This window comes from Macaca thibetana, chromosome 10 (genome assembly GCF_024542745.1).
Source record: "Macaca thibetana thibetana isolate TM-01 chromosome 10, ASM2454274v1, whole genome shotgun sequence".
Lineage (NCBI taxonomy): Eukaryota > Metazoa > Chordata > Mammalia > Primates > Cercopithecidae > Macaca > Macaca thibetana.
The window spans coordinates 33,063,538-33,083,238 of record NC_065587.1 but is presented as its reverse complement, the minus strand read 5'-3'; the positions used below and the strand labels follow the sequence as shown (position 1 = coordinate 33,083,238).

General features: G+C 47.4%; 2 protein-coding genes across 4 annotated transcripts in view; both read left to right on the top strand.

The window, feature by feature from the left end:
• The window catches only part of DGCR6 (DiGeorge syndrome critical region gene 6), a 341,424-nt gene that overhangs the window by 208,876 nt on the left and 112,847 nt on the right, over nt 1-19,701 (top strand). The window lies entirely within an intron of this gene.
• USP18 (ubiquitin specific peptidase 18) overlaps nt 10,364-19,701 on the top strand; it is a 28,784-nt gene continuing 19,446 nt past the window's right edge. For 2 of the 3 annotated variants that reach the window (XM_050746219.1, XM_050746220.1), the window contains exons 1-2: nt 10,401-10,634; nt 17,324-17,588. In XM_050746219.1, coding sequence (XP_050602176.1) covers nt 17,426-17,588 — 163 coding nt within the window. In that variant the 5' untranslated portion in view covers nt 10,401-10,634; nt 17,324-17,425. Of the gene's footprint in view, nt 10,635-17,323; nt 17,589-19,701 lie in introns of all 3 variants that reach the window. The other variant, XM_050746218.1, reaches the window with a different exon arrangement.

Genomic DNA, 19,701 nt, shown 5'->3' with positions numbered 1-19,701 from the left:
ATTTTTGGAAAATCTTGAGCCATCGTATCTTTGAGTATTTTTCAGCTTCATGCTTTTTTCTTTCTTGGGGGGACTTTGAAGACATGATGTTAAATCTTACATCACAGTCCCAAGGGTTACTGAGGCTCTGCTAATTTTTTCCAGTCTATTTTATCTCTGCAGTTAATATTGATTAATTTCTATTATTTAATTTCCAGTTTCCTGCCTCTTTTCTCTGTTATCTCCAATCTTTGACCCTACCCTGTGATTTTTTTTCTCTTTAACCTTTAGCCTGCCCTGACTTTTTTTTTCTTTTTTAATAAGCTTTTTTTTAGGGTTTTTTTTTTTTTTTTTTTTGAGATGGAGTCTCGCCCTGTCGCCCAGGCTGGAGTGCAGTGGTACAATCTCAGCTTAGTGCAACTTCTGCCTCCTGGGTTCAAGCGATTCTCTTGCCTCAGCTTCCCGAGTAGCTGGGATTACAGGTATGCACCACTATGCCCAGCTAATTTTTTTTTTTTTTTTTTTGTATTTTTAGTAGAGAGGGGATTTCCCCATGTTAGCCAGGTTGATCTTGAATTCCTGACCTCAAATGATCCAACCGCCTTGGCCTCCCAAAGTGCTGGGATTACAGGCATGAGCCACTGTGCCCACCCTGGAAACTGATTCTTAGCAGTTGTTGATTTCACTATACTTGTCAGGAATCTTCTAAGCTGCGAAGGGGGAGGGAAAAAGAATCGTCTAAGCTTCTTCACAGCAAAGGAAATAATAGGGAAGGGACAACCTACAGAATGGGAAAATATTTGCAAACTACACATCTGACAAAGGATTAATTACCTATATATAAACTATGTAGGTGTGTCCGGAATTGATGGGTTCTTGGTCTCACTGACTTCGAGAATGAAGCCACGGACGCTTGCGGTGAGTATTACAGTTCTTTTCTTAAAAGATGGTGTGTCCGGAGCTTGTTCCTTCAGATGTTCAGATGTGTCTGGAGCTTCTTCCTTCTGGGGGGTTCGTGGTCTCACTGTCAGAAGTGAAGCTGCAGACCTTCGTGGTGAGTGTTACAGCTCTTAAAGGCAGTGCGTCTGGAGTTGTTCATTCTTCCCAGTGGGTTCGTCCTCTCACTGGCTTCAGTAGTGAAACTGCAGATCTTCACGGTGAGTGTTACAGCTCATAAAAGCAGCGTGGACCCAAAGAGTGAGCAGTAGCAAGATGTATTGCAGAGCGAAAGAACAAAGCTTCCACACTGTAGCAGGAAACCCCAACTGGTTACCACTGCTGGCTTCTGCAGCCTGCTTTTAATCCCTTATCTGGTTCCACCCACATCCTGCTGATTGGTCCATTTTACAGAGAGCTGATTGGTCCAGTTTACAGAGAGCTGATTGGTGCGTTTACAATCCTTGAGCTAGACACACAGTCACAGAGTGCTAGTCCTCCAAGTCCCCACTAGGTTAGTGAGATACAGAGTGCTGATTGGTGCACATACGATCCTCTGGCTAGATACAAAAGTTCTCCAAGTCCCCATCCAGTTCTGGAGCCCAGCTGGCTTCACCCAGTGGATCCTGCACCAGGGCTGCAGGCAGAGCTGCCTGCCAGTCCCGAGCGGAGCCGCGCCTGCACTCCTCAGCCCTGGGGCTGTCGACGGGACCGGCGCCACGGAGCAGCGGGCGACGCCCTTCGGGGAGGCTCAGGCAGCTGGGGAGCCCACCGCAGGGGGAGGAGCTCAGACATGGCGGGCGGCAGGTCCCCAGCCCTGCCCCGCGGGGAGGCAGCTAAGGCCCGGCGAGAATTTGAGTGCGGCGGGCTGGCACTGGTGGGGGACCCTGCGCAACCTCCGCAGCTGCTGGCCCGGGTGCTAAGCCCCTCACTGCCCTGGGCCGGCGGCGTCCGCCAGTCTCTCCGTGTGCGGGGGCCCGCCGAACCGGCGCCCGCGCCCGCGGGAGCTCACACCGGCCCGCCAGCGCAGCCCCGGTTCCCGCCGGCCCCTCTCCCTCCACATCTCCCCGCAAGCAGATGGAGGAGGTTCCGGCCTCAGCCAGCCCAGAGAGGGGCTCCCACGGTGCGGTGCCGGGCGGAAGGACTCCTCAAGCGCCGCCAGAGTGGGCGCCGAGGCGGAGGAGGTGCTGAGAGGGCTGTTAGCACATTGTCACCTCTCATAAGGACCTCAAATAACTCAATAGCAAGGAAACAAATAATCTGATTAAAAATGGGCAAATGGGCCGGGTGCAGTGGCTCACGCCTGTAATCCCAGCACGTTGGGAGGCTGAGGCGGGCAGATCACGAGGTCAGGAGATTGAGACCATCCTGGCTAACATGGTGAAACCCCTGTCTCTACTAAAAATACAAAAAATTAGCCGGGTGTGGCTAATGCAGGCGCCTGTAGTCCCTGATACAGGCTGCAGTAAGCTGCAGTAAACTGAGGTTGCAGGAGGCTGAGGCAGGAGAATGGCGTTAGCCCAGGAGGCGGAGCTTGCAGTGAGCCGAGATCGCGCCACTGCACTCCAGCCTGGGTGACAGAGTGAGACTCTTTATTAAAAAAAAAAAAAATAGGGCAAATGATCTGAAGAAGATTTTCATTTTCTCAAAAGAAGACATACTAGTGGCCATCAGGTATATAAGTAAATGCTCAACATCACAAAGCATCAGAGAAATGCAATTGAAACCACAATAATAGGTATCATTTCACCTCAGTTAAAATGGCTATTATCAAAAAGACAGAAAATAGCAAATTCTGGGGAGGATGTGGAGAAAAGGGAAGCCTCGTACACTGTTGGTGGAAATGTAAATTCGTATAGCCATTGTGGAAAACAGTATGGAGGTTCCTCAAAAAACTGAAACTAGAACTACCATATGATCTAGCAATCCCACTGCTGGGTATGCACCCAAAAGAAAGCAAATCAGTATATTGAAGAGATATCTGCACTCCCATGTTTCCTGTAGGACTAGTCACAATAGCCAAGATATGGAATCAATCCAAGTGTCCATCAACAGATGAATGGATAAAAAATGTGCTAGATAAGGCCGGGCGCGGTGGCTCATGCCTGTAATCCCAGCACTTTGGGAGCCTGAGGCAGGTAGATCATGAGGTCAGGAGATTGAGACCATTCTGGTTAACAAGGTGAAACCCCGTCTCTACTAAACATACAAAAATTAGCCAGTCGTGGTGGCAGGCACCTGTAGTCCCAGCTACTTGGGAGGCTGAAGAAGGAGAATGGCGTGATCCCGGGAGATGGAGCTTGCAGTGAGGCAAGATCCTGCCACTGCACTCCAGCCTGGGTGACAGCGAGACTCTGTCTCAAAAAAAAAAAAAAACAACAGTGCTAGATATACACAGTAGAATATTGTTCAGTCATAAAAAGAATGAAATCCTGTCAGTTGTAGCAACATGGATGAAACCAGAGGACATTATGTTAAGTGAAATAAGCTAGGCACCTAAAGATACATATCCCACCTTCTCACTCCTATGTGGGAGCTAAAAACCTTGATTTCAGGGAGGTGGAGAGTAGAATGATGACTGCCAGAGGCTGGCAAGCAGTAGGAGGGAGGGAAGGATGAAAAGAGGTTGGTTATGGGTACATAACCAAGATAGTTAGATAGAGGAAATGATAGCACTGTACATTGATAATAGTTAATAATTTATTGTATATTTCAAAATAGCTAGAAGATTTGGAATGTTCCCAGTACAAAGAAATAATAAACATTTGAAGTGATGAATACCTTCATCACCCTGATTTGATCATTGCACATTGTATGCATGTATCGAAGTATCACATGTACCACATAAATATGTACAATTACTGTGTATCTATAAATATAAGAAACAAAGGAAAAAGTTGCTGTAAAAACAATATTGGGATAATTGTCAAAATTTAAATACTGAATATATTATATATGGGAAAATTGTATGAATATGAAATTATCTGAATTTGGTAATAATTGCACTGGAGTTGTGTGAACGGGCGCGGTGGCTCCCGCCTATAATCCCAGCACTTTGGGCGGCCAAGGCAGGTGGATCATGAGGTCAGGGGTTCGAGACCAGCCTGGACACGATGGTGAAACCCCGTCTCTACTAAAAATACAAAAATTAGCCAGGTATAGTGGTGCATGCCTGTAGTCCCAGCTACTTGGGAGGCTGAGGCAGGAGAATCGTTTGAACCTGGGAGGCGGAGGTTGCAGTGAGCCGAGATCGTGCCATTGCACTCCAATCTGGGCGAAAGAGCAAAACTCCATCTAAACAGTAAATAAATAAATAACTAAATAAAAATAATAATTGCACTGGGGTTATGTATGAAAACATCTTTGATTCTATGAGGTTCATATTGAATTATTTAGAGCTGAAGAATTTTGATCTCTTCAATTTACTCTCAAGTAGTCCAGCAAAAGAAAAAAAGTGCGTAAATATATACACATATATACTGTGTACACACACATACACATAGGTGTGTGTGTATGAGAGAGAAGATTAGTGAAGGAAGGGTACGTTGGGTTGTTATAATATTTGTAATAACTTTTCTTTATGTTTAACATTTCTAATATAAAATATTTAATTTTGAAAGGTTCTCCATTAAGACAACAAATTGCCAGAGGATAGGGCGTGCCTGGGAAAGGTGACAGATGCCAAGTCAGACTCTGTTTGAGTTGCACCCTGAAACCTACGCCAGGAAAAGAAAATGCTGAGTTGTGTTGGACCACTTCCACTCAACAGCTCCTCTCCTCAGGAGAATGCGTATTCCCAAAACAATACTGACAGGGAGGTTCAATGTTTAATTCATCTTAAAAATTATTGTTTATCTTTGGAAGCATGCAAAATACAGTAAAATTTAAAATAAAAAAACATCTTGACAAAATGCAGAGAAGAAAATAGCCAGGAGAAAGTTGTGGAGAGGGACTGAGCAGACGTCACAAGAAAACCACGCGTTTGTAGAGAATGTGCTTTGTAAAGGAGTACTACTTTCTCAGACATTGGTTCTGTTTTCTTTAAAAAAAAAACTTTTTTTTTTTTTTTTTTTTTTTTGAGACGAACTCTGGCTCTGTTGCCAGGCTGGAGAACAGTGGCATGATCTTGGCTCACTGCAACCTCCACCTCCGGGATCAAGCAATTCTCCTGCATCAGCCTCCCGAGTAGCTGGGACTACAGGTGCACACACCACCACATCCAGCTAATTTTTGTATTTTTAGTAGAGACAAGGTTTCACCATGTTGGCCAGGATGGTCTTGATCTCCTGACCTCACGATCTGCCTGCCTTGGCCTCCCAAAGTGCTGGAATTACAGGCGTGAGCCATCGTGCCCGGCCACATCACTTGCCCTTACCCCATGCAACAAACCCTGTCGTTTCCCCAGGACAAAAATTCTTGTCAGTTTCTATAAATTGTTCCTCACGTTGGGCAAATAGCTTTTTTCTAAACAGCTTTCCACTGTGAGGGGAAGTAGATTATCCCATTAAAGTCAGCCAACACCTTCCTCTGTGACCAGGGTTTTAGACAGAATTTTAAAGTGAGGTAGGTAGGTGCGGCCTTTTGCCTCATACTTCTTTATTTTATTTTAGTTTTTAAAAGGAAAAAGAGTAAGAAATTCAGATGATGAGAATTCCAGAGACACTGAAAGTATCCCAAGTTGGCAGAAATACTGGGTAAACTACAGAAAATGCTTCTCAGGGCCCACACTTTCTTTTGAAACAAATATTATACAGTTTCATTATAAACTCTTTCCTGCATGATTTTGAGAAATCTTTCCACCAGTGCTTTCAAAAAGCACAATCTGTCTTAATAAAAAACTACTACCGGTGGCGGGCGCGGTGGCTCAGGCCTGTAATCCCAGCACTTTGGGAGGCCGAAGCCGGCAGATCACGGGGTCAGGAGATCGAGACCATCCTGGCTAATATGGTGAAAGCCCGTCTCTACTAAAAATACAAAAAACTAGCCGGGCGTGGTAGCGGGCGCCTGTAGTCCCAGCTACTCGGAAGGCTGAGGCAGGAGAATGGTGTAAACCCGGGAGGCGGAGCTTGCAGTGAGCTGAGATCGCGCCACTGCACTCCAGCCTGGGCGACAGAGCGAGACTCCCTCCGCCCACCACGGCCCCCCAAAAAACAAAAAACAAACAATAAAACTATTACCCGGTAATATTATTTTACATTTTAAAATTGTGAAACAGTATTAAGCCTACAGAAAAGTTGCAAGTATAGTCCAAAGAACTTCCTTCTTGAACTGTTTGAGAGTCAGTTTTCCACGTGACCTTGCATTTCTCCAACATCCCCTCCTACTACCACCTAATCCTCAGACCCCATTCAAGTTTCACCAGTTGTGCCAATATTGTCCTTTACAGCCAAAGGATCCAGTTTGGGATCTCCTGTTCATCTATGACCACTTTGGTCTCTGCCAGTCTGGGACCGTTCCTCAAAGCTGTCTTTGATTTTCATGAATCATTTGAAGATGGCAGACCAGCTGATCTGCAGAACGCCTCTCAATTTGGGTTGGCCGGGACCCGCCTCCTGGCGAAGGGCTCCAGTTACTCACCTTAGACGGGAACAGCATGGAAGTGATGCTGCGCTGGCTCCCCTCTGTCCTCTGGTGGCACACAATTCCAGTGTTCCTGGCACTGATGACTGCATGGCTACTGTGAAGGTACTCCTTTCTCTTTTTGTACTGAATATTTACATTAATTATATTCTTTATAGTTATGATGCAATATTACATATGAGACCGCGGGGTTCATCTGATTAGGTCCGCCCAATTTAGCCTGCCCTGCTTGCTTTTGGTCACTTGCTTTTGTTATTTTTTTTTTCCGTGAAGCTGAAGGCCGCGCCGCTGAGCTCTGTGACTTAACCTTGCCGGCTTTCTTACAGATAACATGTATGTCACTACTGTCAGGATCGCTCAAATTGTTTTTCAGGAACTTGGGGCAGCTCCTGCCTAGTTCAAACCAGTTGAGACCAGTGAGCTTTCAAGTAGGTTTGTGCAAAAAAAAGAAGTGGCCTTTTGAACCCAAACGACCCAAGGGGCCCCAAACGACACCCTCAGATCATGCTAAGGCTGTCATTTTTTGAACATGTGTCCTGTGAAGTGCCATGAACCCTGACTGTGCTTGCACAGGTCACCGACTGCCTCATTTTCCCCCACTGCCAATCACCTTTGCCCATACCTTCCACCACCCTGCTTCTCTCACCGGTAAATATCCCTGAGCCTTATCTTTGAGGAGGCAGATTTGAGAGCTGTTCTCCTGCCTCCTCACTGGACTGCCTTGCGAATAAATCTTTTCTCTTTTGCAAAACCTGTCGCAGTGATTGATTTATTGCATGCCAGCAGAATGAACCTGGTCAGTACCACATGTATGTAATAATATTAGTAATTAATAGTATGTATTTTGTGGGAAAGTACTTTGAAACTGTGTAAATATCCTATTCCTCTTCAAACCTTTAATTTATTCAATATCTACTTTTATTGGTATGAAGTGTGGCTTCCCATTTTATTAAATGAGTCGAAATGTTACTATCATCATTTCTTTTAATGCTCAAGTTTTTCCAAATTTGGCCAGTGGGACCATGGTCTTGGAGCTGCCTTCTGTATGGTTTTGAGACATCCTCATCATTCTTGAAGCATTTCCTCACTTGCTGGCAGAACAAGATGTCCTAGGCTCATCTTGTACTTTCTCTGCCTTAACCCCAGAAACAGCCATTTCTCCAAGCAACATTGGTTCCTTTTACTAGAGAATGGGAATTAGAAACCAAGATCTGGGTGCGAGATGTGCTATTGGGGTGTCACTGTTCCCAGGCCCCCTCCAGACCAAGTCAGGGGATGTATGCATGTATACACACATTTACCATTTACCTCCACATGTACTTCTTTTTTTTTTTTTTTTTGAGATGGAGTCTCACTCTGTTGCCAGGCTAGAGTGCAATAATGCGATCTTGGCTCACTGCAACCTCCGCCTCATGGGTTCAAGTGATTCTCCTGCCTCAGCCTCCCAGTAGCTGGGACTACAGGCACCTGCCACCACACCCGGCTAATTTTTTTGTATTTTCAGTAAAGGCGGGGTTTCACCGTGTTAACCAGGATGGTCTCGATCTCCTGACCTTGTGATCCACCTGCCTCATACTTCTTTATCTATCTGTGTATACATACTGAAAATCATGGATTCACACTGCTAAGTCCAGTTCCACTTCAACACTAGTGGGCTCATTCTCCCCTTCCTTATTTGTAACTCCTATCTCTGACAGTTTCAACTCTGGCTTCAATTATCCTTAAGACATTCAGTTACCTGGTCATCCCCCTGTATGTAACTAATCTGTCATCTCCACCAGCACTCCGCCCTCCCTGGACACCACACACTGGGCCACTGCAATACAAGGATGTGCCACATCCTCAAATTGCTTGGGCTCTGACACGTGGGCCAGGCTGCACCAGCACCCATTTGTGTCTGAGGCTGAGCCCCACTGTGCTGCCACCCTCCTCAACCTGCTCCGGTCCAGCACCCTGCTTGGGCCACTGTGGAACATACTACACAGACGCCCACCTTGCTTGACACACCCGATGGCCTTAGCACGGACTTGTCCAGGAAGCGAGCGAGGGATGTCTGGAGCAGGTGCACGGACTTGTTCCATGAAAGATGGAAGGAAGAGCCCCATAGAAGTGTAATGGATCCTTACATTATATAGTCCAGCCTCCACCCCAAGGTTCACCCTTGTCCATTCTGCACTGGGGCAGCAATACCGGTTACTTTGCTCCACTGACCTACCAAGATTCAGATAGAATCATTGGATTGACTATTAATATTTTTCCGCTGATAGTTGCTGCAAGCAGCTACAGCTTGCTCCTTAGCCTTCTACCGACTTGCTATATTTAGCATATTTTATCAAATTTTGCAGCATCCTCTCCTCATTGCCCTCACTTGAGTTTTTGAGGTTCCTGTTTGTGGACAAGACTTACCAGATGTATGAAGCTGGTTATATAACCGATTGGTCAACAAATGTAATGAGGATGGACCCTGCGCAGCACCCTGTACCTGTGTAAATACCATATTGCGCACAGTCCACCAGTGTTCCAGGGAGAACATGCTGCAATGTGCCTGCACTGCCTTCATTCCAGCAGCAATCTAAGGGCAGTCTGGGCTGACGATGGACATGTGGGTAGCCTGTATGTATATGTCTGTGCTCATGCTTCTAACACACATCCACCCTGTTATGGACACGTTTATACATCTTCATGCCACGGTATTTTGTACCTTTCCGCAGAACCTACCAGTGCTTCAGTGAGGTCTTGGCAGCTTTGGGTTTTTGGAGCCTCTCTATTTGTCCATTGCTGCGTGGACGGCTTTCAGAAAGAATGATCGCTTTGAGGGCAATTGTACCCTGCTTTCCTGTGCAAATTCCAGTGGCTGGAGTTTGAGGCCCCTAGCAGATAACCCTTCTGCCCCTGCCCTCATGAGTCTACATACAAGAAATACATCTCTAAAGAGGTAATAAGCCTTTCCCGTGTGCAGGTTATAGATCTTTTAACCTTATATATATACAGATGGTCCATCACTTACCGTGGCTTCACTTACGATGTTTTGACTTCATGATGGGTTCACTGGGGCCCGACCCCGACTATTTTTCTTTCCTTTTCTTTTTTTTTTCTTTTGAGAGGGAGTCTTGCTCTTGTCGATTTCTGCTTACTGCAACCTCCACCTCCTGGGTTTAAGTTATTTTTCTGCCTCAGCCTCCTGAGTAGCTGGGATTACAGGCGCGGGCCACCACGCCCAGCTAATTTTTGTACTTTTAGTAGAGAGGGGGTTTCGCCATGTTGGTCAGGCCGGTCTCGTACTCCTGACCTCAGGTGATCTGCCTGCTGTGAGCCACCGTGCCCGGCCTGACCTCTTCTTAAGTAGAGAAATATCTGTATCTGCATGCCCACAGGGAAGCTCCTAATTACACCACGTGCCACATCCAAGCCATAGACCCGTGATGTGAGGACACTGGATCCAAGAAATACAATAGCATTAAGAAAGAAAAAATGCTGCCATGGATATTACCAAACGCCAAATGACTCTAAGACGTATGCTAATTGCAGGGACCTTAAAATCGCAAATAAAAAGGCGCCTGTAGGTCGGGCGCGGTGGCTCACACCTGTAATCCCAGAACTTTAGGAGGCTGAGGCGGGCGGATCACCAGAGATCAGGAGTTCGAGACCAGACAGGCCAACATGGCGGAACCCCATCGCTACTAAAATATAAAAATTAGCCAGGCGTGATGGCAGGCACCTGTAATCCCAGCTACTCCGGAGGCTGAGGCTGGAGAATCGCTTGAACCCAGGAGGCGGAGCTTGCAGTGAACCGAGATAGCGCCAGGGCACTCCAGCCTGGACCACAGAATGAGACTCCGTCTCAGAAAAAAAAAAAAAAAAAAAAAAGCGAGCGCGTGATGTCTGGAGCAGGTGCGCGGTTGCGACGGCCGCCGCGGGAGGCTTGGGTCTGCCCGGTTTCCCGGCACGCCGGCGCCCCGCTCGTGGCGCGGAGGCCGCTCTAAGTTTCGCTTTCCATTCAATGGGAAACGAAAGCTGGGCGGGGCGCAGCCGAGCGCGGGGCCAGACCAAGGCGCGGAACTTCAGCCGCAGCTGCGTCCCCGGCTCAGTCACGCCGTGGAACTCAGCAGCGGAGGCTGGACGCTTGCGTGGCGCTTGAGGCAAGTTTGGGGCTCATTTTGGAAGTTTTCTTTCTAGCGCAGACATCCAACTCTGCTCTTATGCCAGTCAGATAATTAAGGAAATAAGTAATGATTGTGCTCTGCAAATGATGATAGCGATCTGTATTTGCTACGTGCATATATTGGGCCAATGGATTTTTTTTCTAAGCTAATATAGTTATTTGGACTTTTGGCATGACTTTGTGTTTAATTAAAAAAAAAAAAGAAATTACAGAAGTGTTGTAAGCTTGTAAAAGAAATTCAAACAATGCAGACAAATGTGTCTCTCAATCTTCCACTCAGTATCATTTTTTTTTTTTTTTTTTTTTTGAGACGGAGTCTCGCTCTGTAGCCCAGGCTGGAGTGCAGTGGCCGGATCTCAGCTCACTGCAAGCTCCGCCTCCCGGGTTCACGCCATTCTCCGGCCTCAGCCTCCCGAGTGGCTGGGACTACAGGCGCCCGCCACCTCGCCCGGCTAGTTTTTTGTATTTCTTAGTAGAGACGGGGTTTCACCGTGTTATCCAGGATGGTCTCGATCTCCTGACCTCGTGATCCACCCGTCTCGGCCTCCCAAAGTGCTGGGATTACAGGCTTGAGCCACCGCGCCCGGCCCAGTATCATTTTTGTTTGTACCTTATCAGAAATGTTTCTATGTACAAGTCTTTAAAATCGTTTCGAACTTGCTTTGTCCACTGAGTATATTATGGACATCTTTTCATGGCAGGACATATAGATGTGTTAATGGCATTAAAAATAAAACAAAAAACTGACGTGGCCTGGCACGGTGGCTCACGCCTGTAATCCCAGCGCTTTGGGAGATCGAGGCGGGCAGATCAACTGAGGTCAGGAGTTCCAGACCGACGGGGAGAAACCCCGTCTCTACTAAAAATACAAAATTAGCTGGGAGTGGTGGCGCGTGCCTGTAATCCCAGCTACTCGGGAGGCTGAGGCAGGAGAATCGCTTGAACCCCGGAAGAGGAGGTTTCGGTGAGCCGAGATCGCACCATTGCACTCCAACCTGGGCGACAGAGCGAAACTCTGTCTCAAACAAACAAAAAAACCTGATACATAGTATGGGAAGTACATTGTTTAAACCATGCATGGAGATTTAGGTTGTTTTCAGTTTTTACTGGCATAGATACAGCATGAATATCATTTTATATATAAGTTCATACAAATATATTGGTGGAAAATTCATAGAAGTGGAATGGCTGGGTCAGTGGGCATTTATATTGAGAAATTGGAAGGATGTTGTCAAACTCTGCAAATCAGAATATTTTAGTCTTAACCTCTCTTCTTCCCCCCTTTTCCTTGGAAGAAAGCTAAATTTAGACTTTTTTTTTTTTTTTTTTTTCCCGAGACGGAGTCTCGCTGTGTGGCCCAGGCTGGAGCGCAGTGGCGTGATCTAGGCTCACTGCAAGCTCCACCTTCCGGGTTCCCGCCATTCTCCTGCCTCAGCCTCCCAAGTAGCTGGGACTAGAGGCGCCCGCCACCACGCCCAGTTAATTTTTTTTTGTATTTTTAGTAGAGGCGGGGTTTCGCCATGTTAGCCAGGATGGTCTCCATCTCCTGACTTCGTGATCCGCCCGCCTCGGCCTCTCAAAGTGCTGAGATTACAGGCTTGAGCCACCGCGCCCGGCCAAATTTAGACTTTAAATACAAAACTCTATTCTGAGACCCCTGAAAATCTGGGTTCAAAGTGTTTGAAAATTAAAGCAGAGGCTTTAATTTGTACTTATTTATGTATAATTTGTGTAAGTTATATTTGTATAAGTTGTTCCAGAAAAAAGGCAAATATTGAAAAGCATTTCATCTGAAGTTTCTTTCTGGTATTGTACAGAGTTGGAGAGTGAATGCAGGTTATCTGATGTGTTCACAGGAACAAAACGGGAGGGAGAGTAACACAGGTGCACGACCGCATCTTGATTTATCAAATAACTTGGTTTTGGACTGTTAAAAAATGTGTTGCACAGTTTTGACACTTTTACACAGTGATGGGCTTACAAAGGGGAAAATGCTTAACATAAACATAGTTTCAAAGAAGGTAAGTCCTGGTTCTTCCACATGAGCTGTTTTTTATTTTTATTTTTTTGAGAGACAGTAGTCCCCAAATTTCCCTATTATGTGGCTTTTCATCCAAAGTGTTGTAATCCGTGTGTTCTAACCCGCATATTACGATTACTCAAGAAATGCAAAATAGGCCGGGCGCGGTGGCTCACGCCTGTAATCCCAGCACTTTGGGAGGCCAAGGCGGGCGGAACACGAGGTCAGGAGATCAAGACCGCCTTGGCTAACACGGTGCAGACCCTGTCTACTAAAAATAAAAAATATTAGCCGAGCATGGGGCGGGCGCCTGTAGTCCCAGCTACTCAGGAGACTGAGTCAGGAGAATGATGTGAACCGGGGAGGCGGAGCTTTGCCGTAAGCCGAGATCGCGCCACTGCACTCCAGCCTGGGCGACAGAGCGAGACTCCGTCTCAAAAAAAAAAAAAAAAAAAAAAAAAGAAATGCAAAATGATGTGAACACGTCATTGAGACCGCGGTCTACAGTTGTGGTTGCCATGATGGGTTGGGTCGGAAGACACTGAGGCTGCTGGAATCATGTTCCTGGAAGGTTAATTTTGTTCCTTTTAGGGCATCTAAATGTTGGAGCTGGCTTTCCTGGCAGAGTCCAGTTGTGAGTGGAGTGTTGGGTGGAGGCCCCGCCCTCCCCAGGTTTTCTGCAGCGTGTTCCTGGCTCTTCTGGGGCTTCTCTGAGGACCCTGATTGGTCCTGGGGCTACTTTAGTGGTGGGCCTGGGCCAGTTCCTTGGGTTGCTCTCCTCTCCCCGAAGCCTAAGGATAACATTTTGGGAAGATCATGAGAGAAGGTGAACCAGAAAAAAAAAATTCAGGTAGGGCAGGAGCTAAGTTAGTTTAGTATTTGGGTTTTTTGTTTTGTTTTGTTTTGTTTTGAGACAGAGTCTTGCTCTTGTTGCCCAGGCTGGAGTGTAATAGCACTGTCTCGGCTCACTGCAACCCCTGCCTCCCGGGTTCAAGCGATTCTCCTGCCTCAGCCTCCCAAGTAGTTGGGATTACAGGCACCCTCCACCATGCCCAGCTAATTTTTTGTATTTTTAGTAGAGATGAGTTTTCGCCATGTTGGCAGGCTGGTCTCGAACTCCTGACCTTGTGATCCGCCCGCTTTGGCCTCCCAAAGTACTAGGATTGCAGGACTGAGCCACTGCGCCCGGACTGGGTTTTTTTTTTTTTTTTTTTTTGAGTCAGGGGTTCAGTTTGGAAATTCCCTTCCTTGGAATCCACCCACGCTGTTTTCTCTGGTGGATGCTTATCAGGCCTGCTAACTTCAGCTTCTGTCTCTCTGCTCGCGTTGCCCTCCCCGTCCTCCTTAGACCTTTAAGCTTCACTTTCCTTTCCTTGCTGCCCCACTTCCCTATCTCCCCAGTGTGATCTGCCCTGAAAGGTTGCTGTGTTTTCTGTTTCCCTTTGGTACTGAGCCTGCCCAAATGATCTGCTCCATGAGGTTTTACTGCTATATCCTCCTGAAGTATCCAGGAGGTCTTGGCGGAGTAGAGGACAACATCTTGGAAAATGCAGCCTGGAACCTCTCTGCTCTCTTTCATCAGCTTTCCCTCAATGATGAGCTCAAAATCCTCTCTCTGGTTGATGGAATTGTCTGCTGTCATCATTTCAGTCGAGTCCTCCTAGCCTGGGCCTCGTAAGAGGAACAACTGTAACTATTGAAAGTCAATATTTACTAAGAAAAAGAGGTTTTTGTTATCTGAGCCATTCAAAATGAATTTAAGAATATATTCCAGGCCGGGCGTGGTGGCTCATGCCTGTAATCCCAGCACTTTGGGAGACCGAGATGGGCGGATCACCTGAGGTCAGGAGATCGAGACCAGCCTGGCCAACAGGGTGAAACCCCGTCTCTACTAAAAATACAAAAATTAGCCAGGCGTGGTGGCACATGCCTGTAGTCCCAGCTACTTGGGACACTTAAGGCAGGGGAATTGCTCGAACCCAGGAGGCAGACGTTGCAGTAAGCTGAGACTGTACCACTACACTCCAGCCTGGGCAAAAAGAGTGAAATTCTGTCTCAAAAAAAAAAAAAAAAAAAAAAAAAGAGAGAGAGAGATGGGGTCTTGCTCTGTTGCCCAGGCTGGAGTGCCGTGGCATGATCATAACTCACTGTGGCCTCAAACTCCTGGGCTCAACTGATTCTCCTGCCTCAGTCTCCCAAGTAGCTGGGACTACAGGTACATGCCACCATGCCAGGCTAATTTTATTTTTATTTTTAGAAACAGGGTCTTGCTATGTTGCCTAGACTGGTCTTGAACTCCTGGCTTCAAGCTATCCTCTTGCCTCAGCCAACCAAAGTGCTTGGATTATAGGTGTGAGCCACCATGCCTGCCTTTCTGTTCTCTATTTCTAGGGATAAGCTTTTTGAGTTTTCACATGTGAGTGTGAACATGTGGTATTTATCTTTCTGTGCCTACCTTATTTCACTTAAGTAATGTACTCCAGGCTCACCCATGTTGACGTGAATGACAGAATTTCATTGTCTTTTAACGGCTGAATAACATCCCATCATGTGTATATAGTCCACATGTTCTTTAGCCCTTCCTCTTTTGATAGACACTTAGGTTGATTCGTATCTCAGGTATTATGAGTAGTGCTGCAGTAAATATGAGAGCGCGGATATCTCTTCAACGTACTGATTCCCTTTCCTTTGGATATATATTCAGCAGTGGGATTGCTGGATCATATGGTATATCTATTTTTAGGTTTTTAAGGAATCTCCATACTGTTTGCCATAATGGCTCTACTAATTTACATTTCCACCAATGATTGGTTCTGAGTTTATTCCTCACTCTGAGCAGCATGTTGGCTGGACTTAAACCCTGTCCAGCTTGTCCACATCTGGCCCATCACTTGCCAGTGGGAAAGGCACTTACTTCTTTTATCTCAGTTTTCTCATCTGTCAAATGGAAATATAACAGTAATTAATTCACATGGCTGTGTAAAGATAAATAAGACAGTACATATAAAAGGCTTTCACCTTTTATAAGAAGTAGTGCTTAGATGTTACCCATTAGTATTATTTTATTTATTTCATCTTATTTATTTAGCTACAAGGTCTCATCTGTTGCCCAGGCTGGAGTGAGTGGCACAATCATAGTTTACTGCAGCCTCAAACTCCTGGCCCCAAGTGATCCTCTTGCTTCAGCCTCCTCAGTATTTGGGACCACAGGCGTGCACCACTATGCCCTTTTAAATTTTTTTGGTATTTTTTTGTAGATGGGGTTTTATATGTTGCCTGTGCTGGTCTTGAACTCCTGGGCTGAAGTGATCCTCCCACCTCGGCCCCCCAAAGTGCTGGGATTACAGGCGTGAGCCACCGACACCAGGCCTCATCTCTGTATCTTTAGGGTTAGTCACTGGCACCTTAATTTGTTCATTTGGTGCTGTCGCTTTTCTCTGATTGATCTTGATCCTCGCAGCTGTGTGCCAGTGTCTGCATTGACACAGGTACCTAAGCCAGTCTTCATTGCCTGGCTTTGTTTGGGCTCTTCTTTCATCAGGAAACCCATATGAGATTAACGAGAGGCTGATTGGTCAGTGCCCTAAGCCCATGACTGCTTCAGCTGTTGCAGTTGTGCTAAGGGGTGCCCTAAGCCCAGGATCACTGTGGCTGGAATTCTTTGGCCACTGAGGCTGACACAGCCCTGGGTCACGCCTGAAGGCCAGGCTGCCGAGACTGGCACAGCACTGGGGCATGCCCAAGACCCACGATGGCTTGCCTGCTGCTGCTGAGGTTCATTCAGGGCCCAAAGCCACTGTAGTTGGCATGTTGGTGATGTAGCCCAGATCCCAAGTCCCTGTCACTGGGGCTGTGGGTTCTCATCTGGCACTAGGGTGGGGTGAGATCTGCCTGTGGGTACTGGTCTAGCATCAGAGTGATGAGGCTCTGCCCAGTACTGGGTTTTACTGTAGAGAGCCTAGTCCTGGATTCCAAGGCAAAGTCCTCCACTTACCTCTTCCTCCTCCAAGCAGTGTCTCTCTTCGTGCTGCTGTGCTGGGGTTGGGGGAGGGTACAGGAGTAACCCTATGGCCACTAAGGCCGACACAATATTGGGTCACACCCACAGTCCACTGCGTGAGACCAGCCCAGCACCGGGATGTGCCTAAGGCCTGCGGGTGCTACAGCCTGCCTGCAGCTGAAGTTTATTTGACTGCTGCAGCCGGCTGGCTGTGATGCGGGCCAGAACACGAGGCTGTCCTGCCAGGGCCGCAGGTCCCCTTGGGTGTTGGACGGGTTGAGAGGCTTTGTCTGTGTGTCAGCCTGGCATCAGGGGCTGAGGGTTCCTGCCTCGTGCTGGCTTTTACTGAAGTGGGCCTGGTCCTGGGTTGCAAAGCAAAGTTCTATGCACGCTTCCCTGTCCTTCCCCAAGAGGGCGTTCCCGGTTAGGATTTGGCAGCGCGCTCTGAGGAAGAATGAATGGAAACGCCTGGGACCCAGGGTAGGGGATGTGTAGCCTAGCTGTCATTTCCAGCCTAGAGCTCTATGAGTCAGTCTCCCCAAACATTTATCTCCCTCTAAGACCTGCTCTTTGGCATCAGAACAGATTACATGAATACACATTCCTCCTTCTCTAATCCTTACCTACCCGCGTTGTCTTTTCACAGAGATCCCATCGTGCCTGGCTCACATAAGCTCTTCCTGGAAGTGAAGTGCTGTCCTGAACGCGGCCCAGGCAGCCGCGGCCTGGGGGTTTTGAGTGATCATGAATGGGCAAGGTGTTTGGGCTCAAGAGACAAACCTGTAAGTCCGTCCTGGCTGAGTCTCCGCAGTCCCCGGCAGATCTTGTTGAAAAGAAGGAAGAAGACAGCAACATGAAGAGGAAGACAGAGCAGCCCAGAGAGCATCCCAGGGCCTGGGACTACCCTCATGGTCATTAGACCCCTCCTGCTTTCCTTTTCTTGTCTGCCTGTAAATGCTCAGCTCACCTGCTGTGCTCTGAAGCAGCAGAGCTTTGTGTTTGATGGCTCCTGGTTTCCTGTGCCTGAGTTTCTGCATCTTTTAGATGGGGATACAGCCTGGGCCATAGCGAAACCCTATCTCTGAAAAAACAAAAACAAGGTCGGGCGTGGCGGCTCACGGCCTTAATCCCAACAGTTCGGGAGGCCGAGGCAGGTGGATCACGAGGTCAGGAGTTTAAGACCAGCCTGGCCAAGATGGTGAAACCCCATCTCTACTAAAAATACAAAAATTAACCGGGCGCAGTGGCAGGTGCCTGTAATCCCAGCTACTTAGGAGGATGAGGCAGGATAATTGCTTGAACCCAGGTGGCAGAGGTTGCAGTAAGGTGAGATCACACCACTGCATTCCAGCCTGGGCGACAGAGTGAGACTCTGTCTCAAAAAAACAAAAACAGCAACAACAGAAAATGGGGGTAATAATAGTAGCAAGCACATAGGGTTGTTGGGAGGATTAAATGGGGTCATCTGTGGAAACTGCTTTAAGCCAGTGCTGGGCGTCTAGTGGCATTTAGCGTTAGTTCCCATCTTTACTGCTGCCTTTGGACGGGTCTGTCTGGAGGCAATGTGCTCCTGATAGTCTGGGAGCAGAAATCAGTGCTCACCTGCAACCCCAGATTTTTACTTTCTTCCTGTCCTATCTCATAAGCCAAAGCCCTTTCCCCAAGAATCCTGAGATTAGTGGTACTTCCTCCCCCTTAAATTGCTTACCTTGTGGGGTTCGCCGAGCCTAAGGTTGGGTTGGAAAAGAGGAGGTTGGTTGCTGGGGGTCAAATGTTATCTTTTGTTTTTCTTGTATTCTTGTAAGTTCTTCTGCCTTTCAGCCTCTCAGGGTGAGACTGGATTAGGCGAATCTTCCCCAAAGCAGCCTTCTGATTTCCTGCCTCCCTGTGGTGGCGACTGGGCAGAGACCCCTCCACTGGAGTCCCACACAGACAAACTGTGGACTCCCTCTTATTTCTGAGCCACACAGATGCACATTTGGACTTAGCTCCGTGGAGAACGATTTGAGTGAGAGAAGGCCATATTCTCAGTTATGCTTTCTCTAATGTTTCTTTTTCTCTCCCAACAATTGCTCATACTACTCATTTGGCAGTGAGTAAATATACACTTTTGGTGACATCTCACTTTTCCTAATGGACTATTAAAACTTTTCTTGTTATTGAACTTCTTTTTTTTTTTTTCTTGTGAGATGGAGTTTTGCTGTGTTGCCTAGGCTGGAGTGCAGTGGTGCGATCTTGGCTCACTGCAACCTCTGCCTGCCAGGTTCAAGCGATTCTCCTGCCTCAGCCTCCTGAGTAGCTGGGATTACAGGCATGCACCACCACACCTGGCTAATTTTTGTATTTTTAGTAAAGATGAGGTTTCACCATGTAGGCCAGGCTGGTATCGAACTCCTGACCTCGGGTGATCTTCCCACCTCGGCCTCCTAAAGTGCTGGGATTACAGGTGTGAGCCACTGTGCTTGGCCCTTGTTATCGAACTTTTTTTTTTTTTTTGAGACAGAGTCTTGCTCTGTTGCCCAGGCTGGAGTGCAGTGGCGTGATCTCGGCCCACTGCAAGTTCCGCCTCCTGGGTTCACGCCATTCTCCTGCCTCAGCCTCCCAAGTAGCTGGGACTACAGGTGCCCGCCACCTCACCTGGCTAGTTTTTTTTTTGTATTTTTAGTAGAGACGGGGTTTCACCATGTTAGCCAGGATGGTCTCGATCTCCTGACCTTGTGATCCACCCGCCTCGGCCACCCACAGTGTTGTGATTACAGGCGTGAACCACCATGCCCGGCTAAATTTTTTTTGTATTTTTCGTAGAGACGAGGTTTCACTGTGTTAGCCAGGATGGTCTCGATCTCCTGACCTCGTGATCCGCCCATCTCGGCCTCTCGAAGTGCTGGGATTGCAGGCATGAGCCACTGCGCCCGGCCTGTTATCAAACTTTTTAAAGGTTCATGTTTGATATTTTCTCTCCAATTTGTTTGCAAGCTGAGTGAATGCATTGTACCTGAGAGAACTTTATAGGACTTCATGTCC